The sequence below is a fragment of the Fringilla coelebs genome (genome assembly GCF_963513975.1).
Source record: "Fringilla coelebs genome assembly, chromosome: 4".
NCBI classification, from domain to species: domain Eukaryota; kingdom Metazoa; phylum Chordata; class Aves; order Passeriformes; family Fringillidae; genus Fringilla; species Fringilla coelebs.
The window spans coordinates 11,142,029-11,164,196 of NC_140032.1; the positions used below are offsets into that span (position 1 = coordinate 11,142,029).

General features: G+C 39.4%; 1 protein-coding gene across 1 annotated transcript in view; it reads left to right on the forward strand.

Annotated features, from left to right (window-relative positions):
- The window catches only part of ABLIM2 (actin binding LIM protein family member 2), a gene marked incomplete at its 5' end in the record, with an annotated part of 93,144 nt that extends 72,633 nt beyond the window's left edge, over nt 1–20,511 (forward strand). The window contains 5 exons of the mRNA XM_084205113.1: nt 4,250–4,308; nt 6,247–6,301; nt 7,619–7,683; nt 7,855–7,935; nt 19,892–20,511. Coding sequence (XP_084061239.1) covers nt 4,250–4,308; nt 6,247–6,301; nt 7,619–7,683; nt 7,855–7,935; nt 19,892–20,005 — 374 coding nt within the window. The 3' untranslated portion in view covers nt 20,006–20,511. The remainder of the gene's footprint in view (nt 1–4,249; nt 4,309–6,246; nt 6,302–7,618; nt 7,684–7,854; nt 7,936–19,891) is intronic.
- Between the last annotated feature and the right edge of the window lie 1,657 nt (nt 20,512–22,168).

The window sequence follows — 22,168 nt, forward strand, 5'->3', positions numbered from 1 at the left end:
GAGAAAGGAGACATCAGAAGGATAGCAAAGAAAGGAATGAATAATAAAATCTTGTGACTGCTCACAGCCTCGACACAGCTCGCGGTCATTGGTCATCAAGTAAAAACAATTCACATTCTGGGTAAACAATTCTCCAAATCACATTCCAAAGCAGCAAAACATGGAGAAGCTGAAGCTTCCCAGCTTTTCCCAGGAGAAAAGATCCTGACAAAGGGATTTTTCATAAAATATGTCAGTGACACAGCATTGCCGGTGTAACTGAACTGTTGTCTCTTTGGAGAGCAGAGATTCCTTACTGCAAAAACCTACTCCTCATAAAAGTGCCCATTTATTATATGATACCTATTTTCCATTTATTATATGATACCTATTTTCAGTAGATGGGATGTCAGTATCAAATAGATTTTTCATTTGTGCTAATTAGTCCTTGACACAAACTATATATTTTGAATATTGACTGACCCATTCCTTCTCTATCATGATATGCATAAAGATATTAACTTGCTCCAGAGATTAACTTAGGCAATTTTTTTTTTGTTATCACTCACAGTTATAAGGTCACAGAAATATGCCAGGTGGGAAAGGGAACAATTTTGTAACTGAATACTGGCCTGGAGGCCATATGCCCATGCTAGCTGTCAGTACCAAAAGCACGTTCTACACATTTCTTAGTACGCATTTCAGCAAGTCAGAAGCATTGCTATTGGGCCTGAATTTTACTTTTAAGTTACAGACATGACAAAAAATACGTTTAATGAATTTTAAGAAATATCTGGGTCGTTCCTCCTTGCCTCCTCCACTTTGCCCCATGCTGCAGTAGCAGGTCATCCAGGGTAAACAAGCTGGGGAAGCAGTTTTCCAAAAGAATGCACCCAATGCAAGGCATGTCTGGTAGCAGGGCTAGGATGTCAGCGTTGTGGGCATTTTGGTAATGTGATAGTTGGCTCCATCAACTTATATTAAGGAAATTATGGCTTAGCTATGCAAGGAAGAGGGAAAACAGATGCTACAAAGTCTGTCACAAGCCTGTAACAAGATAAAGAAGAAGACTTATTTTAGATCATACCAGTCTCACTGGTCTAGCTTAAAGGAATTTGATAACTTAATCCTTACTAGAAATAACAAACATGTGCGCAAGGTGTACTGCAGGATTCCCTGTGCAGGGGAAACCAAGTCTGACCACCTCACACACTAAGCATCTGTAAATCATAGCCCATGAATGAGCACCTTTGAAACCTTTCATTTCACATGGGGTATGTCTGGAAGCTTTATGGCGTAGATCTGATGCTCTTCTACATGTGTTTTGAGAGACCAGTCCTTAAGTGCAGATTTTAAGCGGGGAGAAGTATGTAGCACACCAATAACTGTTATATAGGAACATATATGGTGTTCATTTTTTCCCCTGAGAATGTTGCTATACCTGTCACTCTGCTATACTAGCACTCCTTTCATATTTTATATTATCTTGGGAATGTGGAACTATTAAAACTAGAAATGCAATAGATAATTCACACCTCTGTGTCAAGGTCTATATCCCATTTGTGCCAATATTGGTTCTGTAGTTCATGTTCCATTGCTTTTTATCATCATTTCTCTGTCCCTCATGAAAGTTGACTCCATTACCCAATTAGCAGCTACACAGAAATGACATTGAGGAAGTTGTATCTTCCTGAAATTTACAGTTTTCCTTTCCTTATGCTTTTATTCACTTATTGACTGTTTTAATACCTGTGGACATCCTAAGTAATTCCTTCTCTATTCAGTGTTTCCCTATTTAGTTCTGAATATTCATAGTCTGTCATGTGCCTCCCATTGGCCACAGAAGAGTAGCATCTCTACCCCCTGCACTTCTGTTTGAGAACTCTGGCTTTCAGCCCCATCCCTGTGGCATAGTCAGTGACTATCAGAGAAAATGAACGTGTTAGGTGTAGGTTTGGTGCCAAGTGGTTACATGCAGAGTGGAGGGAGTTAGCAGGCTGTTAATTGGTAGTGATGTTTCCAGATATACTGAGCAAAAAGCTCTTCAATTTTCTGTCCAGCCTCTGAGCAAACTGGAGAAGAGTTGTTTTGCTCTAGAAGAAATGTTGCCACATTGCATAATTTGAATGCCCAGAAGAACACAACTAACAGTACATCAGTGTGAGGCTTGTCCAATCAACAGGCAAGAGTGGAGCTTATATCTCCTTACATCCACCTGTGCAAATGGGTCTTGTTTCTGTATATGTAAATGTGTAATAGCTAGTCATTTACCATAATTCATGATTTTAAGTGTTGTGTATTTAGGAAAGCAGGCATCTAGGAAGGCATGTAACCCTTGCTGTTGATGTGTCCGTGATGTGCCGAGAGGCAGCTTCAGGCTGGAGTGCATGTCGTACTGGACGGAGCAGGAGCCGTTCCCCTGCCGAGGGCAGCTGCTGTTCGGACAGTGTCTGATGGCAGAGGAGAGGAGCTGGCTCTCAGTGCTGTGCTGGGGCCGTTCGGGCTCAGCGCTGCGCTCCGCTGCTCCAGGCGGCCGCGCGGTGTCGCCGGCGCCGCGGCTGCGGCTCAGCCCGGCCGCTCCAGGCGGCTCCGCGCCCGCCCGGCTCTGCTGCCAGCGCCCCTTCGCCTTGGGGCAGCGTTCCTCGGTCACCGAGGGTTACTTAGCGACAGAACAAACCTCACTCGCCCATCTCTGTAGCCAAAAGGCCAAAAGATTGATCTGCACGCTGATGTCCAACATAGCAGCTTTCTCCAGGCAGGAGCAGAGATGACAGCTTTGTTGCAGATACAGGCATTCTGTTGCACAGGTATTATTTTGCTCTTTGCTCCCTGGTGGCGCTACCATTCACAATACAGGCAATTATAAGGTTTTTGTTTTGTTATTTTTTCCTCTCTTAAATATAAAAACTGTAGTTCCCCTTCTCTAATGGTAGGAGGTATTTGGTTTGTAATTCAGTGGGAGCCTGTTGCTCCCTGTTTAAGTACATTCAGTGCTTTGAATTTTTTTTTCCATCATGACAGTGATTCACTGGCCTACCCTTACTCCTTTAGCTTTTCATCCGTGCTCAGTACTGCACTTTCTGTTCCCTGGATGAAATACTCCTTCAGTGCTCAAGCCCTACCTGGGCTGTCTTTCACCTTTGCTGAGTGCTGAGTACTGACACAGTGCAACTCCCTGTGATCCCCTTTCTTCTTGCCTTGTTCTCTTTTTATTTTGATAGCTGGAGAAACTTTTGCTATTTGTTTTAATATCATTTTCAGTGTTTAACTCAGCTTGACTTCTGGCAGTTTTCAGTTTATCTCAGCACATTTTGAGCTCTCTGCTGATCCATCTTTTGCTTTTTCTTTCTGCATGCTTATTCCTAATAATCTCCTTAGGGTATTTATTAATCCAGTGGGGTCTGGATTCCCTTCCTGCATTCCTCTTTGGACACAGACTGCTAACAATTTTGACAGAAAGAAGTATTGTACATTCAGTTCTTTGAGCTATCTGACTTCTGTAACTCTTTACACCAGTTTTACATAATGTCCTGTACTAGAATCAGGAATTTTTATTACACATGTGTTTGTTCTTCTATTATTTAACTTTTAAACTTTTTTATTAAAGTCTTAATACTAAAAGTAAGGCATTTCAGTTGTCTCATAATGACCGCAGTCAGTACTCAGTTTTATCACTGTATTACATAATTTATTCATGGTAACACCACTTTGCCAGTTTTCTCCATCTTAAAACTTTCTTTCACTTGGGTGTATATACTCTGGCTGATTTACTTTATCCACTGCTGTATCTTCATTTTTGCTTTTTTCCAAGAGATATTTTACAGGAAAAAAGAAAAAAAGTTTTTATTTTTCAAGTGGTAGGGTATCAACCCATATTTTTCAAGAAACAAAACCATAACCCAGAACTCATATAGCACATTCAGAAGTGATGATCTAAATCCCTTTAATCCCAAGTTCAAGTTATGATTTAGCACCAATCTGGAAGGCAGAGATGTCCCAATCTCTCAATTCACAAGCTTTACATCATGTAGGTGCATGAGGCTTCCATAATGTGAGCCCCACAACTCTCTCCATGTTGTGTCCCTGGCATGCTGCTGTTTCTAGATATTGCTACACATGTTCTTGTGCATGAAATATGGAGAAAAGATGAGCATAGGTCAGTTACATCTCATCTCATTGATAAAATATTTGCATTGATCTTGTAATTGCTGTTTCTGGATGGTTTTTAGTAGGCTGTGAAAAATTTAGTTGTATATTATGTCTTTTACAGGATTTCCATATTCTAAGTCTGCTTCTCTACCTGGCTATGGAAAGAATGGCTTACATCAGGTAGGTACACATTTAAATACATTCTCCAGGGAATAAGGTCTCATAAATAGACAACTCAGTAACTAGTTGAAAATCTACACAGTAATAACACTTCAAAGGTGTTTTGGCTGTCAGCCCTGTCTGACAGATTCATTCCCTAAGTGGGTTACAGTTTGCCTTTCTGCAAGAGTGAGACTGACTGAGGCTTCTCCTTTTAATTGTGTGCATTGTGAGCATTGGGAATCTTGATTCTCCTCCCAAAACAAACCAAGATCTAAAATGTACAGGCTGCACATATTAGTCATAGCTTTGAATTAATGATAGAGACAGCCCTATAATTAGGAAAGTAATGATCCAAGAGCAAAGGTGGAACAGCCCACATCCATTGCATTCCTTGAACCATCTGTTCTGTTTTTTCTAGTGTGTGTGTCTGTGTGTGGTGTGTGTATTCACACACAGCCATTGTACTTCTAAGGCAGGGAGGGATCAATGAAGACTGAATGATAAGCAGCAATCTAGAAAGAAAATTTTCTAACAAAATTATGATCAGGACAGATGAAGAATTATTTTTTAATACTTTTTTGCAACTTTTATTAATCTTTAAGAAAAAGGAAGCTTTGACAATGTGGCCTCTCTGGAGTCTAGCATTATGGATTCTCAGTTCATGTCTTATGCTATTAGGTGAAAAACCACTATGGTTTATAGTAATGAGCAATACATAGATGCAGGTGCACCTACCTTTGGAAGAATTGATTTGTGTCCAAATTGCATGGAGAGGACCTCGTTCAAATTCCTTTCTTTCTCCAACGGAAGATGTGAAACCTGGAAAATCATATGAGGAGGATCAAACTTCCCCAGTGACAAGAGTCAAACTGAGAGGCATTTAGAAGGAACTACAAGAAAAAAATTTTCAAGGAGTAGCTAAATGGATTTTTCCATTTAGCTGTTGTAATGTCCATCCCTTTGAGTTAATATTACTAATTATGTCTGTGGTGCTTCAGTACCTGCTTTCTTGAATTCTTCTCTGAAGAAAGGAATGACACTGAAATTTTTTCAAATCATATTTAGAAATTTAAAAGGGTCCATATTAAACTTATCCCACTATGAGTCTAGAGGTTTTTCTGACTGTTCAGAATAGGTGTTGGCAGTAACCTGAAGTGAGCAAGGCACTGACTTGTGCCCTGCCACTGCCCCGGTGATGAGACACCAAATCCTTCCCGAGGCTTCCCGAGGCCAAAGCAGTCAGGATGCCTTGCAGTGTGATGGAAAAGCAGCAGATGGCAGCATCTGTCCCACATAAAGAGTTCCAAACCTGTGTGAGAGTTGAAAAGGTTGCTCATGGTCAAATCCTTGAGGCCAAAATTCCTCTGAGAATGGATGTCCTGTGTTTGGATTGTAGGTTCATACCAGCTTTTGTGGTTTGTTATTTTTAATCAGCCATCCTAGAGCTGCATAAATAAAACCCCAAAAGCAAACAACAAGGAGCCTTGCAGGTTATTGTGGGCATAGCTGTGCACACCATTGATACCCTAGCAGGCAAAAATGAGACTTGGGAAAAAAAAATCCCACAATTTTCTGATTTCCTGTACTGTTTTTCATCATAGCATTTGTCAGCAGAGGAAGAAGACAGTGGTTCAAACAAAGCACATATATGGTACATGTAGTACACTGACTCCCTGGTCAATGGCATCAGCAGTGTGAAACAGAAGGCAGAAGGAGAAAAGTTACAGTGCAGCAGAAGTGATTTGTGGTGATGGCAGTAACACATCAGCATGTGACAGTTTCAGTGTTCCCTTGCTTACTTGAGCATTTAGGTCAAATTTGAATGAGACTTATTTCTCTTTCTCTCACACAAGGATCTGTATTTTGGTTCTATGTGTTTCTTTTTTCTCTCAACAATATCCAGAGTGGGGTTTTTGTGTATTTTGCTGTTACATTGCTTCTTTCTTTCCCTGTCAGCCTGAAACTATGGGCCAATATGAAACGGACCAGGATGCAAGCTGGGGGATGAAAGGTACAATTTTTTTGCAATATCATTTCCCCTTGTGTTTTCACCCTTTGAGGATTTTAATTAACATATTGCCATAAAGGTTACTATTCTGAGCTCCTGCTGTAGTTCACATAATAATGACTAGCCAGAGACACAGCTCAGTATCTGTTTATCACAGAGAATATTCTTTTTACTTACCCCAACTTAAAGGCTTGACAGAAGTCTTGCATTATAGGGTGGTGCAACCAGGCTGAGTCAACAGCACAATCCTTGATATGTGGCAACAGCCTTGTGGTGTTCGTCTCATATCAAAGACAGGAGGAAATTTAAGATAATCATTCCTTCAAGTCTAGTTGGAAAAAGTCCATTGTGTTTCTTGGTTGTGCTACAGTGTGGTTAAAAAGTGGAGGGTTCAAAATGCAGAATTTATTTGCAGTTTTTTCTTTTATTGCAGTTTTAAGTGGACTGTGCACTTAAGATAGAACTTGGGTTGGACTTTTCTAAGGAGCTGAAAAATTTTATTTCCAAGACACTTTAACTCATTTTAAAAATCTTACTCCAATGCCTCACTTCATGATTCTGTGTTGATAAAAATCTTTGTCTCAGTGCTTGAATAGATTAAAGTACAGGTTTGGAAAAGTAGAATCAATCTCTGATTTAATTTCAGACCATAAAGAGGTCTGTGAGAACCTTTTGGCTCTCCTGGTTGCGTTTAATCACCATCGTGAACAGATAACATTGTGTAGTTATATCATATATAGTCATACACTGACCTAAATTCCCTTGTGCTAGTGTAGATCCAGGAGTCACTGTTACCACATCCCCAAATCATCTTTTCTTCCCTATTGTTATTCCCACTGCAGTCAGCCCAAGTGCAGGGTGTCAGCATCTTGTAATACCGTATTATCTCAGTGGTTTTCATCTATGTTTCCAAACTGACATGCCTTTAATAATCCATATATTTTAACTATTTTCAGTAAAGAACAATAAGGGCAGGAGTTTTGGATGACAGACTGACTTAACTCTGCACATAAGCCTCCTGTAAAAAAGAGATACCCAATTTTGCCAGACATACTCACCGTGTAACCCAATGGCATCGGGAGATGGATTTTCTGTAATAAGCCTTTGCTTTCCAGGACAATTGCTTTGGTAATAGACAGTGTTACAGGCATTCAGGGCATGGGGGTCAAATTCTTATTATGCATGCAGTTATCCAACAGCTACTGAGAAGAAAGAAATGTAGTAGCATAGCACATTTGTGATGTACCTAAATGTTCATTGTGGTGACACCAAAAATGGCGATAAATTCTAAACTGTGAACCTGTTCTCATTCTTTTGCAGAATACAAGGTAAGAAGGGCTTTTCCAGCACTGGAAGAACAATCAGATTCAGCACTTCCTAGCAAGGTTACATGGGTTCCTTTCTTTTATTTCATTTTTTAAATTTTTGTCCCACTGAAATATTTGTCAAATCAGGATGCAAGTATGTACCATTTTTTAGTAAGTTCCTCATACCACCATTTCCATGCCTCAGAATTGGATTCAGCTGGAGTTCATATGCTCTTGTCTTTTTAACAGATTTATCCCTATGAAACACTTATTGTAACAAACCGAGTTCGAGTGAAATTGCCCAAGGATGTGGACAGGACCAGGCTGGAGGTAGGAATGTTTGCTCAACAGTTGTGCAAGCACTTCTCCTGTTTGCTTACTATCCTGGATATCCCCGTGCCTCAGTAATAGCAACATAGAAGAGAGAAGAGAAGAATGACATTGCGTATTTTTTTTCTCAAAAAAGTCAATAGGTAGGCAATTTAGCTAAAAAATTTCCAAAATCCTGGGAAATGCCTGACCAAATGGTGTTTTACAAAGATACTGATGAAACCCATCAGTTTTGGATGATTTTACAGGGTATTGGAAGTTCAGGCGGGGAGTAGGAAAACGTGGGGTTTGTTTCAGTTTTAATTCATATAAAAAACATCCTCATAGAATAACCTAAATATTACAAAAAGACTCAATTTATCCTGAAACGACAGGGACCTCTGCTTGGTCTGTTGTCCTATTCAGCCTCTCCTTTGGCTGTGTGATCTGTGGTTACTCTGCTACAGCTTTGCTGTACCATGCACATCTCACTTGAGATAGAGAAATAGATATAATAGTAGATATAAATTATATAAATAGATATATAGTAGATATAATTTATCATAACAGAAAGCTGAGTTTCCAAAGATCAAATCCTGAAGTTGATGGTCAAGCAAAATTCCCAAGGTTGATTTTTTTGACTGATCAATAACAGGACTGAATAAAGACACACCTTAACTAACCTCTCTTTCTGTGAACTACTATTAAGAAGAAGAGATAGCTTAATAAAAAATATGTGATAACAATATTAAACTTTTAGGGAGATTTACATTTTAATGAATTTACTGTATTTGAACTTGATAATACGACAAGAAAAGAAGAAAGAAAACTTACTTCTAAAACAAGAAAAGAAGAAAAACTCTGAAGGAGCATAAAGTTCCTCATTAAAGATCAGTTTTTAAAAACAATAATGTACCAAATTTAATTTACCAAATTGCATACATGGACGATGTTTTGAAATTGGTGTTATGCCCTTGAATACTTGAATGTGCTTGTCACTCACTTGATTTCCCAACAAGTAGTGTTGATTTGATTGTAAGGAAAAGAGAGCCTCAGTTATGTGCTGTTTTAAGTCTGGTTTATAGTAAGGCATGATAGCAATACTAAAAAGCCTGATGAGTCTGGAAAAAGGAGCAGGGAGTTGGAGGGATGCTCCTCTGGACATCCTGTAAAGGATTCTTTCATATGTATATATTTACACACATCTGTCTATGTGTGTGTTAAAGAATAGAGTCTCTGTTTAAACACAGCAGACTTGTCTGAATAGCAAATGCAGCTCTAAATTGCTTTGTTAAGACAACACAGAGTTTGCTTTGGATGGATCATGCCTGCCCTGGCTGCCATTATCTGTAACTCATACACCATCCTCAGCTGGGATCGCTGTTTGTTTAACTTTGGAGCTGTTCTGTCTGCCTCACACCAGGTGCAGCACAGGGCCTGTTGGCTCAAGGAGCCCAACCACTTCAAAGATCTCACAGAGGTTTGCAAAAAAGAACAATAAACAAGATCTGCTTCAAACCTGCACCAGAAAAGCAGTGAGGGGACCAGGCCAATCCTGCTGATTGCTGCTCTATGCTAAACACATGTGTCTGCAGGAAGGACTCCTTTGTAGACTGTCTTACATTTAATAGGGATTGGTAGTTTTTTAAACAATTAAATTAGAGTTTTAATAGCACTCTAACTACTGTAAGAGCAGAGGCAGTTGCTTATCTACACATTCAAACCATATGCAGAGTTGAGTGACAGGCACAAACCATTGCCTTCCCTGTTCATTCCTGACCCTTTCTTTTGTATTACAGAATGCCTGCAAATAAGTAGCTTTGCATAGAAAAGCAGTTTATCATTATTTCCCTTTTGTGACAGAAGTAGAAGATAATTACTTAATTATTGCCTTGTACACTCAGCAGATTTCAGGCTTGGCAGGACCCAGGGACTCAGGGAGCCCAGGACTATGTGGGCTTTTAGGTTTGCACAGAATCAGACCAGGCTTAGAAATGTGGATACAGACTGTCTGTTAATGCAAGGCCCACTTCACAATATCTTGGTATCACCAAGTTTTTAAGGACAGCACTGGGAATACTGAAGGCATGTACTAGGGATATATTTCACCTTGTCTTGAGATCCATTTTACACTTGCTAGATGGTATGATTCCATGCTTGGGATCTCTAAGAGGCAAGTGCTGTTTCCAGTCTGGATTGGTTTCCAGCTGATGTTCTGTTTCCATCCTGCACATCCAATGTCCCTTGTGAAAGGGCTGGATTTCACCTACAGAAATGGTGGCAGTGCTAAGTCCATGTGTTATCCAAGCTGTAGAGTGATATACCTAGGAAAATTTCCTAGGAAAAAAATCCATGTTCTAATACACCAGTTTTATTTGTGCGGGCTGAAGCCTCACCTTGCTGCTGCTGCAAAGCAGAGCAAGTTCCTGGCTGTGATGGCTGTGCCCAAGGGTACAGGTGGTGTCTGTGAAAGGAGACCTGGAGCTTCTGTGCTTCATATCAGCTGTCAAGCCTGAAAGCAGTCTTACTGTGCCTGGTATCAGCAGGATATCTCTCTCTGACTTGTGATGTTTCTGATTTCCTGATCCACTTAGGAGCAATAAGGTTGACTAAGTTTGCAAGAGGTAGATTTGTTTAAGAGCCGTCTCACAATTTGACTTGAAGCAGCCTCCTCTTTGTGAAACAGTTTGTTGTGAACTTTGAATGATCCATCATAGATGTCATGGAAGGGGCATTATTGTTTGTCTATGATTCACTCTTCCAAGCAAAATCTCCTACATTGAGTGTTCCTATCAGGAGAAGTGAACTCAAGTCAATGATATTAGCTCCTGGGGTCAAGTTAAGGGAGGCTGCAATGAAACCTTGGCTAATGTTCAAGGACCACAGGAGGGTGGGGGTTTAATGGGTGGTAGTGTTTTCCTAACTTCACTCCCATTGCGAGTATTTTTTAGATTACACTGTTGTGCGAGAAATTTATTTTAAGGATTATAAAAAATATTTTCCTGTAAAAATGCGTATTTTTCTAAGCCCAAGAGGTATCTAGAGATTAGGATGGCTCAACTGGTAATAAATGCATTCAAATAATAGTCATTCTTTCCTCAAAAGTACACGTAACTAAGCACAGAAACATGCAGCATGTTTTTGTTTGCTTGTCTTAACTCAGCAGTGAGACAGAAGTACCCAGATCCTTGTGCTCTTCCAAGGAGATGTTTATGCCAACAGTGAACTAATACATGCAGCACCAAGAACTGGTTATAATGAGCAGCCTGCTGATTTTTAAATACCTTACTGGCACTTTGGTTTTTGAATAAATAGCCTGGATCTCACTTTTGTATAGGCTGATTAGAAATGCAAGGAATTTACAGTAGATAAGGATTTGGCCAAGGAATTTTTTTAGGAGTTTCTCTCTACCACAGTGCTGTTTATTGTAATGTTAGATGAACAGAGCAGCATTCTAACAGGAAATGGTGAAGAGCAAGTTCACTCACATAACATTGCAAAACAGCAAAGCAGTAAAGTGGGTGGATTATACAACCGGGGTAGAGAAGAGGAATTGCACTCTCCCCATGTCTGCAGATGACATTAACTTGAGGGAACTGCAGCTAATGCTTAGGTGAGCAGAGCCTCTGTTCAGAGGGACCTGCCAGGCTGCAGGAGTGACTGACAGAAGCTTCATGGAATTCAGTGAAAATAAATCCACATCCTTGCACTTGTGACCAAGTAACGCTATTCATCAGGACAAGATGGGGGGAACAGCTCTGAGGAAAGGTACCCGATGATGCTGATGGAGAACAAGCTGAAGATGAACCAGCTGCTCACCTTTGTAGTAGAGGGGTTAGGGCAAATCATCCCCCTCCCAGAGGGTGGCACTGGAAAGCCAAGAGGCAACAGTCACAAGCTGCAGGAAAGGAAATTACAATTGGATATAAGGAGAATGTTCCTCACTGGAAGAGTAGTGCAGTGGATAGGTTGCCCAAGAGGCTGTGGAGTCTCTAGACCTGAAGGCAGACAAAACATAGCTGGAAAAGGCCTTGAGGAATTTGGTCTGTTTTGTCTTTATAGTCTTCATGGTCTTCAAATTTGGCCCTGCTTTGAAGACCTCTGTAAGTCTCTAATTTGCCTAGATTTAGTATAATTACAAAATGGGATTATTTGGTGACTTTGCTGCAATAGCATTTGAAAAAATATAGCAAATTTGGTCTCTGAACTTTTTATCCTTTTTTTTTTTTAATGCAACAGTTATAATATAAATGTTCTGAACCAAACTTCCCCATTTTGGACAACTTAAGTCCTAAGTTTTCAGGACTAAGACATCACCTTTGGATAGTACACATTGGCACATTCCTTACCTGATGCTTCTCAAAGGAAGTTGGGCTTGCAGACACTTTCAAATATTTTGCAGTCTCTTTTAAGTATTTGAATACCTTGATCATTTGAGCCTTGTGCTCCTAAAAGCATGCATTTGATACTTTTATCTTAGATTGGATATTGTTTGGCTGTTCTTCAGTCACAACAGTATGGTTCAGTGCACACATTGCACATTCATATTGGTAGTTCATACCCAACTGTGAGGATTTTTTTTTTTTTTCCTTCTGCCGTTGTTTTTATCGCAGAGTATAAGATTTCTTTTGTGGTCACAGGCTGGTAGTTTTGAAAGCCAATATAGTTAGGATCTTCCATTTGGAAACCATGCTTTAGTGTTTTCATTTCATTTCCTTATCCTAATGTATCTTAGGTTTTTTTTAGCAGTTTCTTTTGAATGTCAAGGCTTAAAAGCATTATCCATTCATGCCTATCAAATGCAGTAGAAAGTAAATTACTCCACTTTTTGTTTGAGCCTGTTCATTCTTTGTTTAACTGAGAAAATTGCTAAGGAAAAAGTACTCTGGAATGTCAAGTAGCAAACTTTCATTTGTCACCTTGTTCTCCTGTAAACAGAAATGAGAGATTTAAACATGGGTGTGGTCTTATTTGAACAGAACACTCACTTTAAGTCAAACATGCTTTTCCTCCTGGAACTGCTTGTCTGGATTTGCTTTAGGGATAACATTTTTTCCACTACTTTTCATTCAACAGTCGCCCTGGGTTCCAGCCATTTGGGCTTCAACAATTTTAGAACTTGTTTCCAGTAACTGAGGCTGAATTTTCAAGAGCCCAAGTTCCTGGATGTCATTCATACAAGTAGCATTGTGTGTCCCACCTCCTCTGGAGCTCAGATGGAGAAAACGAGAGCAAGACTGGGCTGCTGTGTGTTTTACAGTTTGCAGCTTGGGGCTGGGTTTGAGGTTCCAGGCTGACTTCACAATAAAGCTCATAACCTGGGGTGAAAAAGTGTGGGTCACTGACTTCAGCAGAACTATTTCACACTGTTAACCTTGAAAAATACATGTGTGGTGTTTCTCATTCTAGGCATGTGCTTGTGTTGTGATCAGTGATGCATGTTTATATCAGATTTCAAAGCCTTTTACAAAAGGAGCCATTATAAAACGAAAATACGCGTTAGAATTGATGGGATATGATCTGAAAAGTAATTTCTGTGTGAGTGGAAACACTGTAGGAGTGAACAGAGATTAGATGTGGGACACATATTACAGGTGCACTAAAGTCCAAACTAAGGGAAGCTGGAAAATCTGCTTTAAGAGTAAGGTATTTTGTGCCTAAAACAAATGAAATTTTTGAAACTCGTTGTCTTCTTTATATTTTCATATGTTATTATGGTGTCCAAGTTTTTTTAATTTATTTATTATTTATTTCCTTAATTATACAGAATTTTTAGCAGCCATCAGCTGGAGGCAATGACTTATGTCAATGCCAGTAATGAAAAAGCTCATTTGAATGATAGGATGGTGGCATAGATTATCATCAGAGATATTCTCTGTGTATGCTATTTAGATAATATGTTCATATACCTGAGAGAAATACATTGTCCCAGCTTTCTTTACCTTTATGAATGACTCAGCTGGGCAAAATCCTGGCTGTACAGTGCTCCTACAGACGATTTTCTGTGTGCCTTGTGATGTTTCCCAGGAGGTTAGATTGGCACACCCTGCAGTGGCAGTGCTGAGTGGAATGCAGCTTCTCTGGGAGACTTCATGGTACCCTGAAATACTGAATGAGATAAAGCCCAAGATCCAGGAGCCTTGTAGAGGTGCTTGGGGTGATATGGGCATGGGGAAGGGTCTCAGACTCCTTTCCTCCCTGCTCCTATTGCACTGCTTTCCCTGGAAACCCCTCTGGGCACCCACATTGCTGCGTGGAGGGGGATCTGCAGCTCCTGCAAGGCTTGGCTGCACAAGGGCTCTAACTGTTTGTGTTGCCACTCATTGCCCTTATCTGGGGTAGCTGCAGGTGCCTGCTGCCTTATCCTCTGATCAGCAGAGCTGCCCTAGTGATCTTTTGATACCCTCTAAAGTTCATTAGGTGCAATTCATGCCATTTCTTAACTTTCCCTCCCCAGTCACATAATTACTTAATAGTTTCAAATATTTATTGAGCATGAGGCTTAATTAGGCTGTAGATGAGCATAACATTCAATACTCCCTTGGGAATGTGACACATGGCTAATTACAGCTTTGTAATTAGCCATGCAGCAGGCTTAGAAGGAACCTCTGAAAAGCCTGCTGAGCCCCAGCAGTGAAACAGAAAGAGGGGTGAAGAGTGCAAACCTTGTGAAAGCAAAATAAGGATTCAAAAGTCAATAGAAAAAAAATTCCAGCAAATTTTGATTGGCCATCTGAGAGTTTTATTTGGGCTAACCTTGAGAGGCATGAGAGAAGGGAGTGGAAGGGCAGTGAAGAAGAGAAAAACTGGAGAGGGGAAGAAGCTATTATCTTCTAAGGTTTGAAATACTTCTACAGTCCTGAGTCTTACTATAGGAAAAGCTTGTGCACCAACTTGAAGAGCTAAGGCTCGGTTATTTACATGAATGCTCACTTAGCAGTGAATAAACCTTTCTCAGTAAATCCCTGTTTATTTTGAGTATTTCTCATGCTGAAATCTCTGGAGAAGATCCTGTAGCTTTTATTTCTGGATTATGTGAATCAGAAGTTGGAAGTGTTGCAAGGATTTTGAATAAAAACGAATTGAAGTAGACAGCTACTTAAAATTTCACTCTATAAAACAGAGTGCACAGTAGTGCCTCAGAGAGACTGGCTGAAAGAGTCACCACAGATTCAGGCAAAGGCAGTGTGGTGGTCAGCTGTCATTTCCCATGAATGCAGCAAAACAAAGAGCAAAAGAGAAACAAAACAGGTTTTAAATTCCTCTAGGAATTAGGAACTTGATCTTTCTGGTCTTCAGCTCGTCACCTGCTGCCATCCACTGAGATCTCTCATTGGCTCAATTTTTTTTCCTTCATGAGGAAGTAGGATATCCTCAGAGTTTCCTACATCAGCAGGTTTGCACATGAGGACTCCAATCCAGTTACTGACACAGAACAGGGATGCTTGTGAAGCACCCCCTGGTCACCATGTACTGCAGGATGGCTGCAGGTGAACTGCCATTTCATCTTCCTGTGACTCATTCATACTAATGCCACATTCCTAAGTGTTGGTTTTGGCTGGAGTAATTTTCTTCAGAGTGGCAGGTGTGGGGCTGTGCTGTGGATTTGTGCTGAACACAGGGTTGATAACATAGAGATGTTTTTGTTATTGCTGAGCAGAGCTCACACAGAGCCAAGGTCTTCTCTGCTTGTCACCCTCCACTCTGGCAGGGAAGCTGGAGATGAATGGGAGGCTGGGAGGAGACACAGCCAGGACAGGTGACCCAAACTGACAAATGGGATAATGCAGACCATGTGACATCATGCTCAGTATATAAGTGGGGGTGGAAGGAAGGGGGAACATTTGAAGTTTTTGTCTTCCTAAGTGACTGTTATGCATGATGGGCCCTGCTCTCTTGGAGATGGCTGAGCACCTGCCTGCCCGTGGGAAGCAGTGAATTAATTCCTTGTTTTGCTTTCCTTGTGTGTGTATCTTTTTCTTTCCCTATTAAACTGTCTTTATCTCAACACATGAGTTTTCCTGCTTTCACCCTTCCAATTCTTTCCTTGATCCCACTAGTGGGGAAGTGAGTGAATGGCTGTGTGGATTGCCAGCTGCAGTGAAACCATGACACTATGTATTGGTTTTGAGCATCTCTGAATTTCATTGAGAGCTAAATTTTTCTTGGGAAAAAGAAATATCTTTGAATTAAATAAAGATTATAACTCTATTTAGAATTATTACTGGCTTTTTAACAGACCACAGAAATAGAGACAAGCCTCATTAATTTATAGTGAAAAGTACCACTTCTTTCTGAGATAACACTGTGGAGCAAGTATTTGAATGTGCAATTAATTACTTTTGTTCTGAGAGAGTAAAAAATGAGGTCATGTCTGTACTGCTCATTTTCATGTTTGTGTTTTGTAGAGGATGAGGATTTTCTGTTCTAGTAGTTGCAATGCAGTGGAGAGCTTTAGCTCAGCCCTCACTTAGTTCTGTGTATCCTAATAAAAGCCTCAGATTAATACAACGTTATCAAAACAACATGATGCCATAGTCCTTTCTATTGTAGCAATATCGCACTTAACTATATCACAAATGCTGATATTCTGATGCTGTGAGGTCCAGTATAGCAGTCATCATAGTGAAGAATCATCTTTAAATTGCTTACCTTATCTTTCAGCAAAGTTTTCAGGTAGCATCATGTTAACATCATTATGTAGCTTCCAAAATGACCTCACTTCAATACAGTGAGTTCAGAGTGTGGGCAGAACAGGATCTCGGTAAGTCCTCTCTTCTCCTCAGTGTCTGCAACGTGCCCAGCCTTGCTGTTGTTGCAGAGCAGAGAAGGAGATTGAGTTAAGCTGCCTGAATATGGCCAAACTGTCACAAAGGGAATTAGGAATCACTTACTAGCACACTGTAAAACACCCAGACTTCCTATGTAAACAAGGCCAACTCTAGTAAAAAAAAAAGGAATGAATGTTGCTTTTCCTAGTAAGTTTGGCCATTCCTTCCTTTAATAGCCCAGTGATGCATTATTAACATAGCTGGATATTTTAAGCTGATCCATTACTGAAAAAAGGAAAAAGAAATTATGTTCTTGGCCTTGTAAAGCATAGCTTCACCCATATTCTCTCATACCTCAAGATGAATATCTTTCGTATTCCCTGCTCATAGTTTTCAATTTCCCTTCTTTTGTTTCACTAATGAGAGACGGTAACGCTTCACTTAAGGCAAATTAATATTCCAATAGCTGAGAAGAAAGATTAATCAGTCCAGGATTTCTTAGTGGTGCATTTTTTCTGCCTTTAGGTTTGGGAGGAGCTCTAGGTTTTCAAGCTTTAAGGAAAGCTGTTAGGAAAGTCCCAACAATAGTGGAGGCAAAATGTAGCATCACATATACATAGAAAAGTGGGACCATAAACTTCTGACACTGGTGTATTCCCCTGGTGTTTAGACCCTTCAAATATTTGTAGATATTACCATATTTTACCTTAGTCATCATTTGGCTGAATTTAGACATACTTAGGCTTTTTAGTGTTTCCTCATAAATCAAACTGCAACCCATGATTACTTTCATTGCTTTTATCTGAAGCTTTGCCAGTTTGATGACAACTTTCTGGGACCAAGGTTTTATTCCAAATTTGAAGACAGAACTTAAGTCATTGCTGCTTCTAGGGTCAGTCCCAAATCTAGAGCCCACGGTGCTTAAGAAGGGCATGGTGAAAGCTTCTAAGATGCAGGGACAGCAGCAGGAAACAGGTTACACTGGGGACAGACTGGCATTCTCAGAGAGAGTTCAGACCTAAGGGAAAATGTTCCCTTCTACCAGAATTATTTTTGCATGTGGATAAAGCATTGATAGAATAAGAAACTGCCAATATGGAAGTCAGTGTGTTAGTCCTTGAGGTGGGGGCATATGTGGAAGAAAATTAGAAGCAAAGAAGCACTCTAATTGAATGGATGTGGAAATAAGTGAGCTTATGCTTTCCCCATCTCAGTTGCTTTGTCCCTGGGCTGGAAGCTGTCACCTGCTTTTGGACCAGGCAGCACCAAATGAGACCTTCTATGGGGAGGAAAAAATGGTGCTGTTATAAAACAAAACTTAGGTATAAGAGATAGAAAATGAGTGTATGCAAAGAATGAAGGTGGTGTCATGTGGGCACAGGCAGAGGAGCACAGTGCACAGCTAATTAATTCTGGCTTGGATAGCTGCATGTGGATGGAAAGCTCAATAAGCCTGAGGGCAAAGCAAAAGGATAAATGGCAAAGTACAGCATGGGAGAGGGAAGGGGGAATTGCACAGCTTGTGCTGAGATGGGTGGCAGCTTCATTAGGAGGGGGAGATGTAGCAAATGTTTGGCACTCTGGAGGAAAGGGGTGATTTAGGGCTTCTTGAGTTTTCCTCCACTGACCTTCAGTACTGGAACAGATCTAATGAGACCACAGCAGTTTCTCATGATACATGGTGTGAATTACCTTAGGAAAAGAAAAATGGTGAAAACAGTTCTTTTAAAGTTTTATGTAATTTTCTATGATTTTGGAAGGTTGGCAAGGTAGGTTTACCTGCAAGGGTATATAGGCTTTCTCATTTTCTGAGTGAGATCTACAGTTTGCCACTGCTTTCTCCTGAGTGAGGAGATGTCTCAAGTCTTATCCACAACCTAGAAAGTAAAATCAAATAAAATATTGCACAGTTTGCTCATCCAGCCTTCCTTTTCAATCCTACAGCCTACAGACATGTTCCTTGCTGTGGGAAGTTGCTAAAGTTAAATTTACTTGCATTTGTCCACTGGATTACCAAGAAAATATTCTAAAAAAAACAGTGCAGAGAGACGTTACTTTTTCTTTCTGAGCCCAATAGAATTAAATTCTGTCAGTGAGAGATTGTTTCTAGAATACATTGTCAGATGTTGCTCATTTTCATGTGAAAAATGATCTCCTTTGCTAAATATGCATGGTGTGTTTGTTCCATGCTATGAGCAGCGCTTATGGTGGGTTGCTGTCATTTGTCAAATGAAAAGTAAAGGCTCAGTTCCAAGATTTTAGTCACTGTTGTTCTGAATATGTGGAATCTCAAGGGAAAAAAACAAGTCCTGTTTAAAAAAACCAAGTCTGTCCTTTCTTAAGAAACAAGAATCTGTGATAACCATTCAAAGTAATTATATACAATGACTTCTTACAAACAATTTCTTTAGTTTTCTTGAGTAAATTACATTACAAAGATGAAGTCTTTGTTAATAAATGGAAAGTGAAATTTTACTTCCAAATTAATTCACATATTTACCTTTTCCACCTTTTCTGTGTGGATGCTAATAATTGCTAGGGAATTGTTATCCTACCTCCTTCCAATTCTTTATGTTGGATTTCTTCCCTTTTTCTCATCTCTTTTTCATTTATTTTTTTTTAATATTAAAGCATGAAAACATCAAATAGGAGCATATTTCTTGACACTTAAAACCCCCTGACTTTATCCAGCCTGAATTTCTGACTAGAGTCTCTCCCCCTGGATAAGCACATTTTGGATTTCAGAATTTAGCAGTACCCTCTCTCCTTTGTTACAAGGTTGCTCTTAGTGGAACAGTGTGGTGTCCAGTGCTCGCATTAAAGATCAAGCCAAAACAAATCCAACTTTGAAATTACATTGTTATCAATCTCTTTAAAGTCCTGGAATAACTCGAATTTGTCTTGGTGTGCTCTGTCATCAGGCACCCTGGATAAACATACTTTCTCCCAAAAGCCATAGCTTCTGTTCAGTTAGAACTGTATTGAAAAGATAACTTTTTTTAAAAAAAGTCACTACTGCCATCAATAATTTCATTTCCAAGCTACTCTGAGCTCATTTGGTTTCGATGCAGTCTTTTCCAGAAACAATTTTGGAATTTAAATGCAAACCCTAATGCATTATTTTGTGGTGTGTTTTAAAACTTAGGGCAGAAGTATTCCTGTGCACAGACAAGCTTAATGATATCTTTTGTATTTTCATTTTCAAGAGGCATTTGTCCCCTGAAGAGTTCCAGGAAGTCTTCAAAATGAGTATTGAGGAATTTGATCGTCTGGCACTTTGGAAGCGGAATGACCTGAAGAAAAAGGCCCTGCTTTTCTAAACCCTCCCGGATAAAATATGTGCTTAATCAAAACAAAAATAGTCTTGCCAGAACTATCACATGCACTTGCTGTTGAACCATTGTCCAGCTTCATTGTGTTAGTATGTGTCAGGGAAACAAGACAGATTAGATGGTAATGTGTTGGGATACAGAGAATTTGCTAATCTTGCATCTCCAGCTGGTTTTGTCAGTAACTCCTGGTCCTACCCAGTTTACAATGTGCAAAAAAATCTAGCTTTAAATTTATTGTTGCTTGCATTTGTTGCTTGATGCAAATGGAAATTCTGAAAGGAAGAGAAAAAAGTGTAGCTGTACACAGGAAATGCATCCAACATTTTGTTCCATTCAGTTTTATAATGCAATTTTTACAAAAACCAAGTAAGTAATTATTATAGAAATTTTCCAGCGGGGGGTCAGATGCTATTAAAAATATGGTAAAAGCCAAAGAAAAGCATATCCGCAAGCAATTACTGCAATTGTTTATCTGTGGTACTTTTTAAGAATGAAAGCAGAAATATGGAAGCACCTTAATTCTACTTCTTATATTTAAACACAGTGTACTCTTTAAAAGATCATATTTGTCTAGAAGGTAACTAGCTATCTTTAATTACAACACCAGAGTTTTTATTTTATTAAGAATATATTGTGACATAAAACAGTTATAATTACTAAAATGTATACAGACCTACTAAGATTTAGTTCCATTCATCGGGAAAACTGAAGCCTTATACAAAACTGGTTGAAAAGTGTATTGTGCCAGTTGACTGTGTTTTCCTATTAGCTTGGGGTGTTTGAAGAATGATTTTTTTTACATTTCATGCTGATAAAATACCATGTAATCTTAATTACTATGTAGATAGATATATCTATCTATAAAAGAATTATTTTCATTAATATGTGTCCCAAGTGAAGGCATTCTTACTTTCTCAACTTTCCAGCTTTACACAGTAAGCCATGAGAACTGTGGTGGCATTTGGTAGATGTGGAAATGGAACAGTTCAGCATAAAATGTAACAAAAAAAGCTTGGTGTGCTCTATCAGTAATACAGACAATTAGAATCAAATCCATAAAAACCTCATGCATTACTATTTGCATGTTTCTGTACAAGTCAATTTGAAAAAAAAAAACCAAACTATGTGATACTGGTGCAGTACCTTAAAACTATCTTAAATAACAAGCAAAGCTAACAAAATCTAAGCATTTGATATAAGTGTTAGACCTTAATATCTCTTCCAGCTGAAAGACTGTATTAAATTTAATAGTTTCATTTGGTCAGAGGTATGGTTGCTGACAAAGAATGTTTAAAGTGAGTTGCTAGTTTTTTGTGATACTAAATGAGCATTACAAAAAGTACATTTTTCAGCCATGTGTCAGTATTCTGCATTTTTACTGCCTTGGATGTTTGTACTCACCTCCTAGTTCACTGTCTTTTTGCATTTCCTTAAGGTAACTGGTTAATATGCACTACAACACACTATTTCAACTGACCCAGCATTGGAAAAACCATAGCATTGAACATGCCTTCTTCCAACTAACTTTCAAAGTCCATGCTGTTGGAAATGAATATTTTCTCATTACCTAAATGTTTTGTCTGATGATACAAATGTTTAAAAAAATTCATTAAAACAAAGACATAACTGAATGACTTTGCTAATGTGTGTATAATTTTTTAGATCATATTGTTACTCTGGAAAGGGTCTTCCCATTATATTAATGTAAATAATCCCTAATTTGCATTAAATTTGCTCACTGAGGAGAGCATTGAGGGCACCTCTGAATATCAAGTCACTGTAAAGTTGGTCTTGATTTAAACAATCAAGCAGCTGTCACGTCTCAGCAAGCAGAAGTTGCTTCACTGGTGATGTACAGAACCACCAGCCTGTGTACAGAACCATTAGCCAGTTTCAAATGAGAGCTCCCAATCACATGTAGAGTACATCCATAATGCTCTTCAACCTCAGAGTAGCTTGTTGCATTATTTTGCATTAAAACTGGCAGCCCACTGAAATGGGCCAATCTGAAATGTGAGCAGCAGGGTCCATTGCAACTATGAAAAACTAAATCCAGGAGAACAATTGGTTGGAGAAGTATTATGAGGAAGTTTGACATTGGCAATGACCACTCTTCTCATCCACACATTCCTGGGACATCATATGGATTAC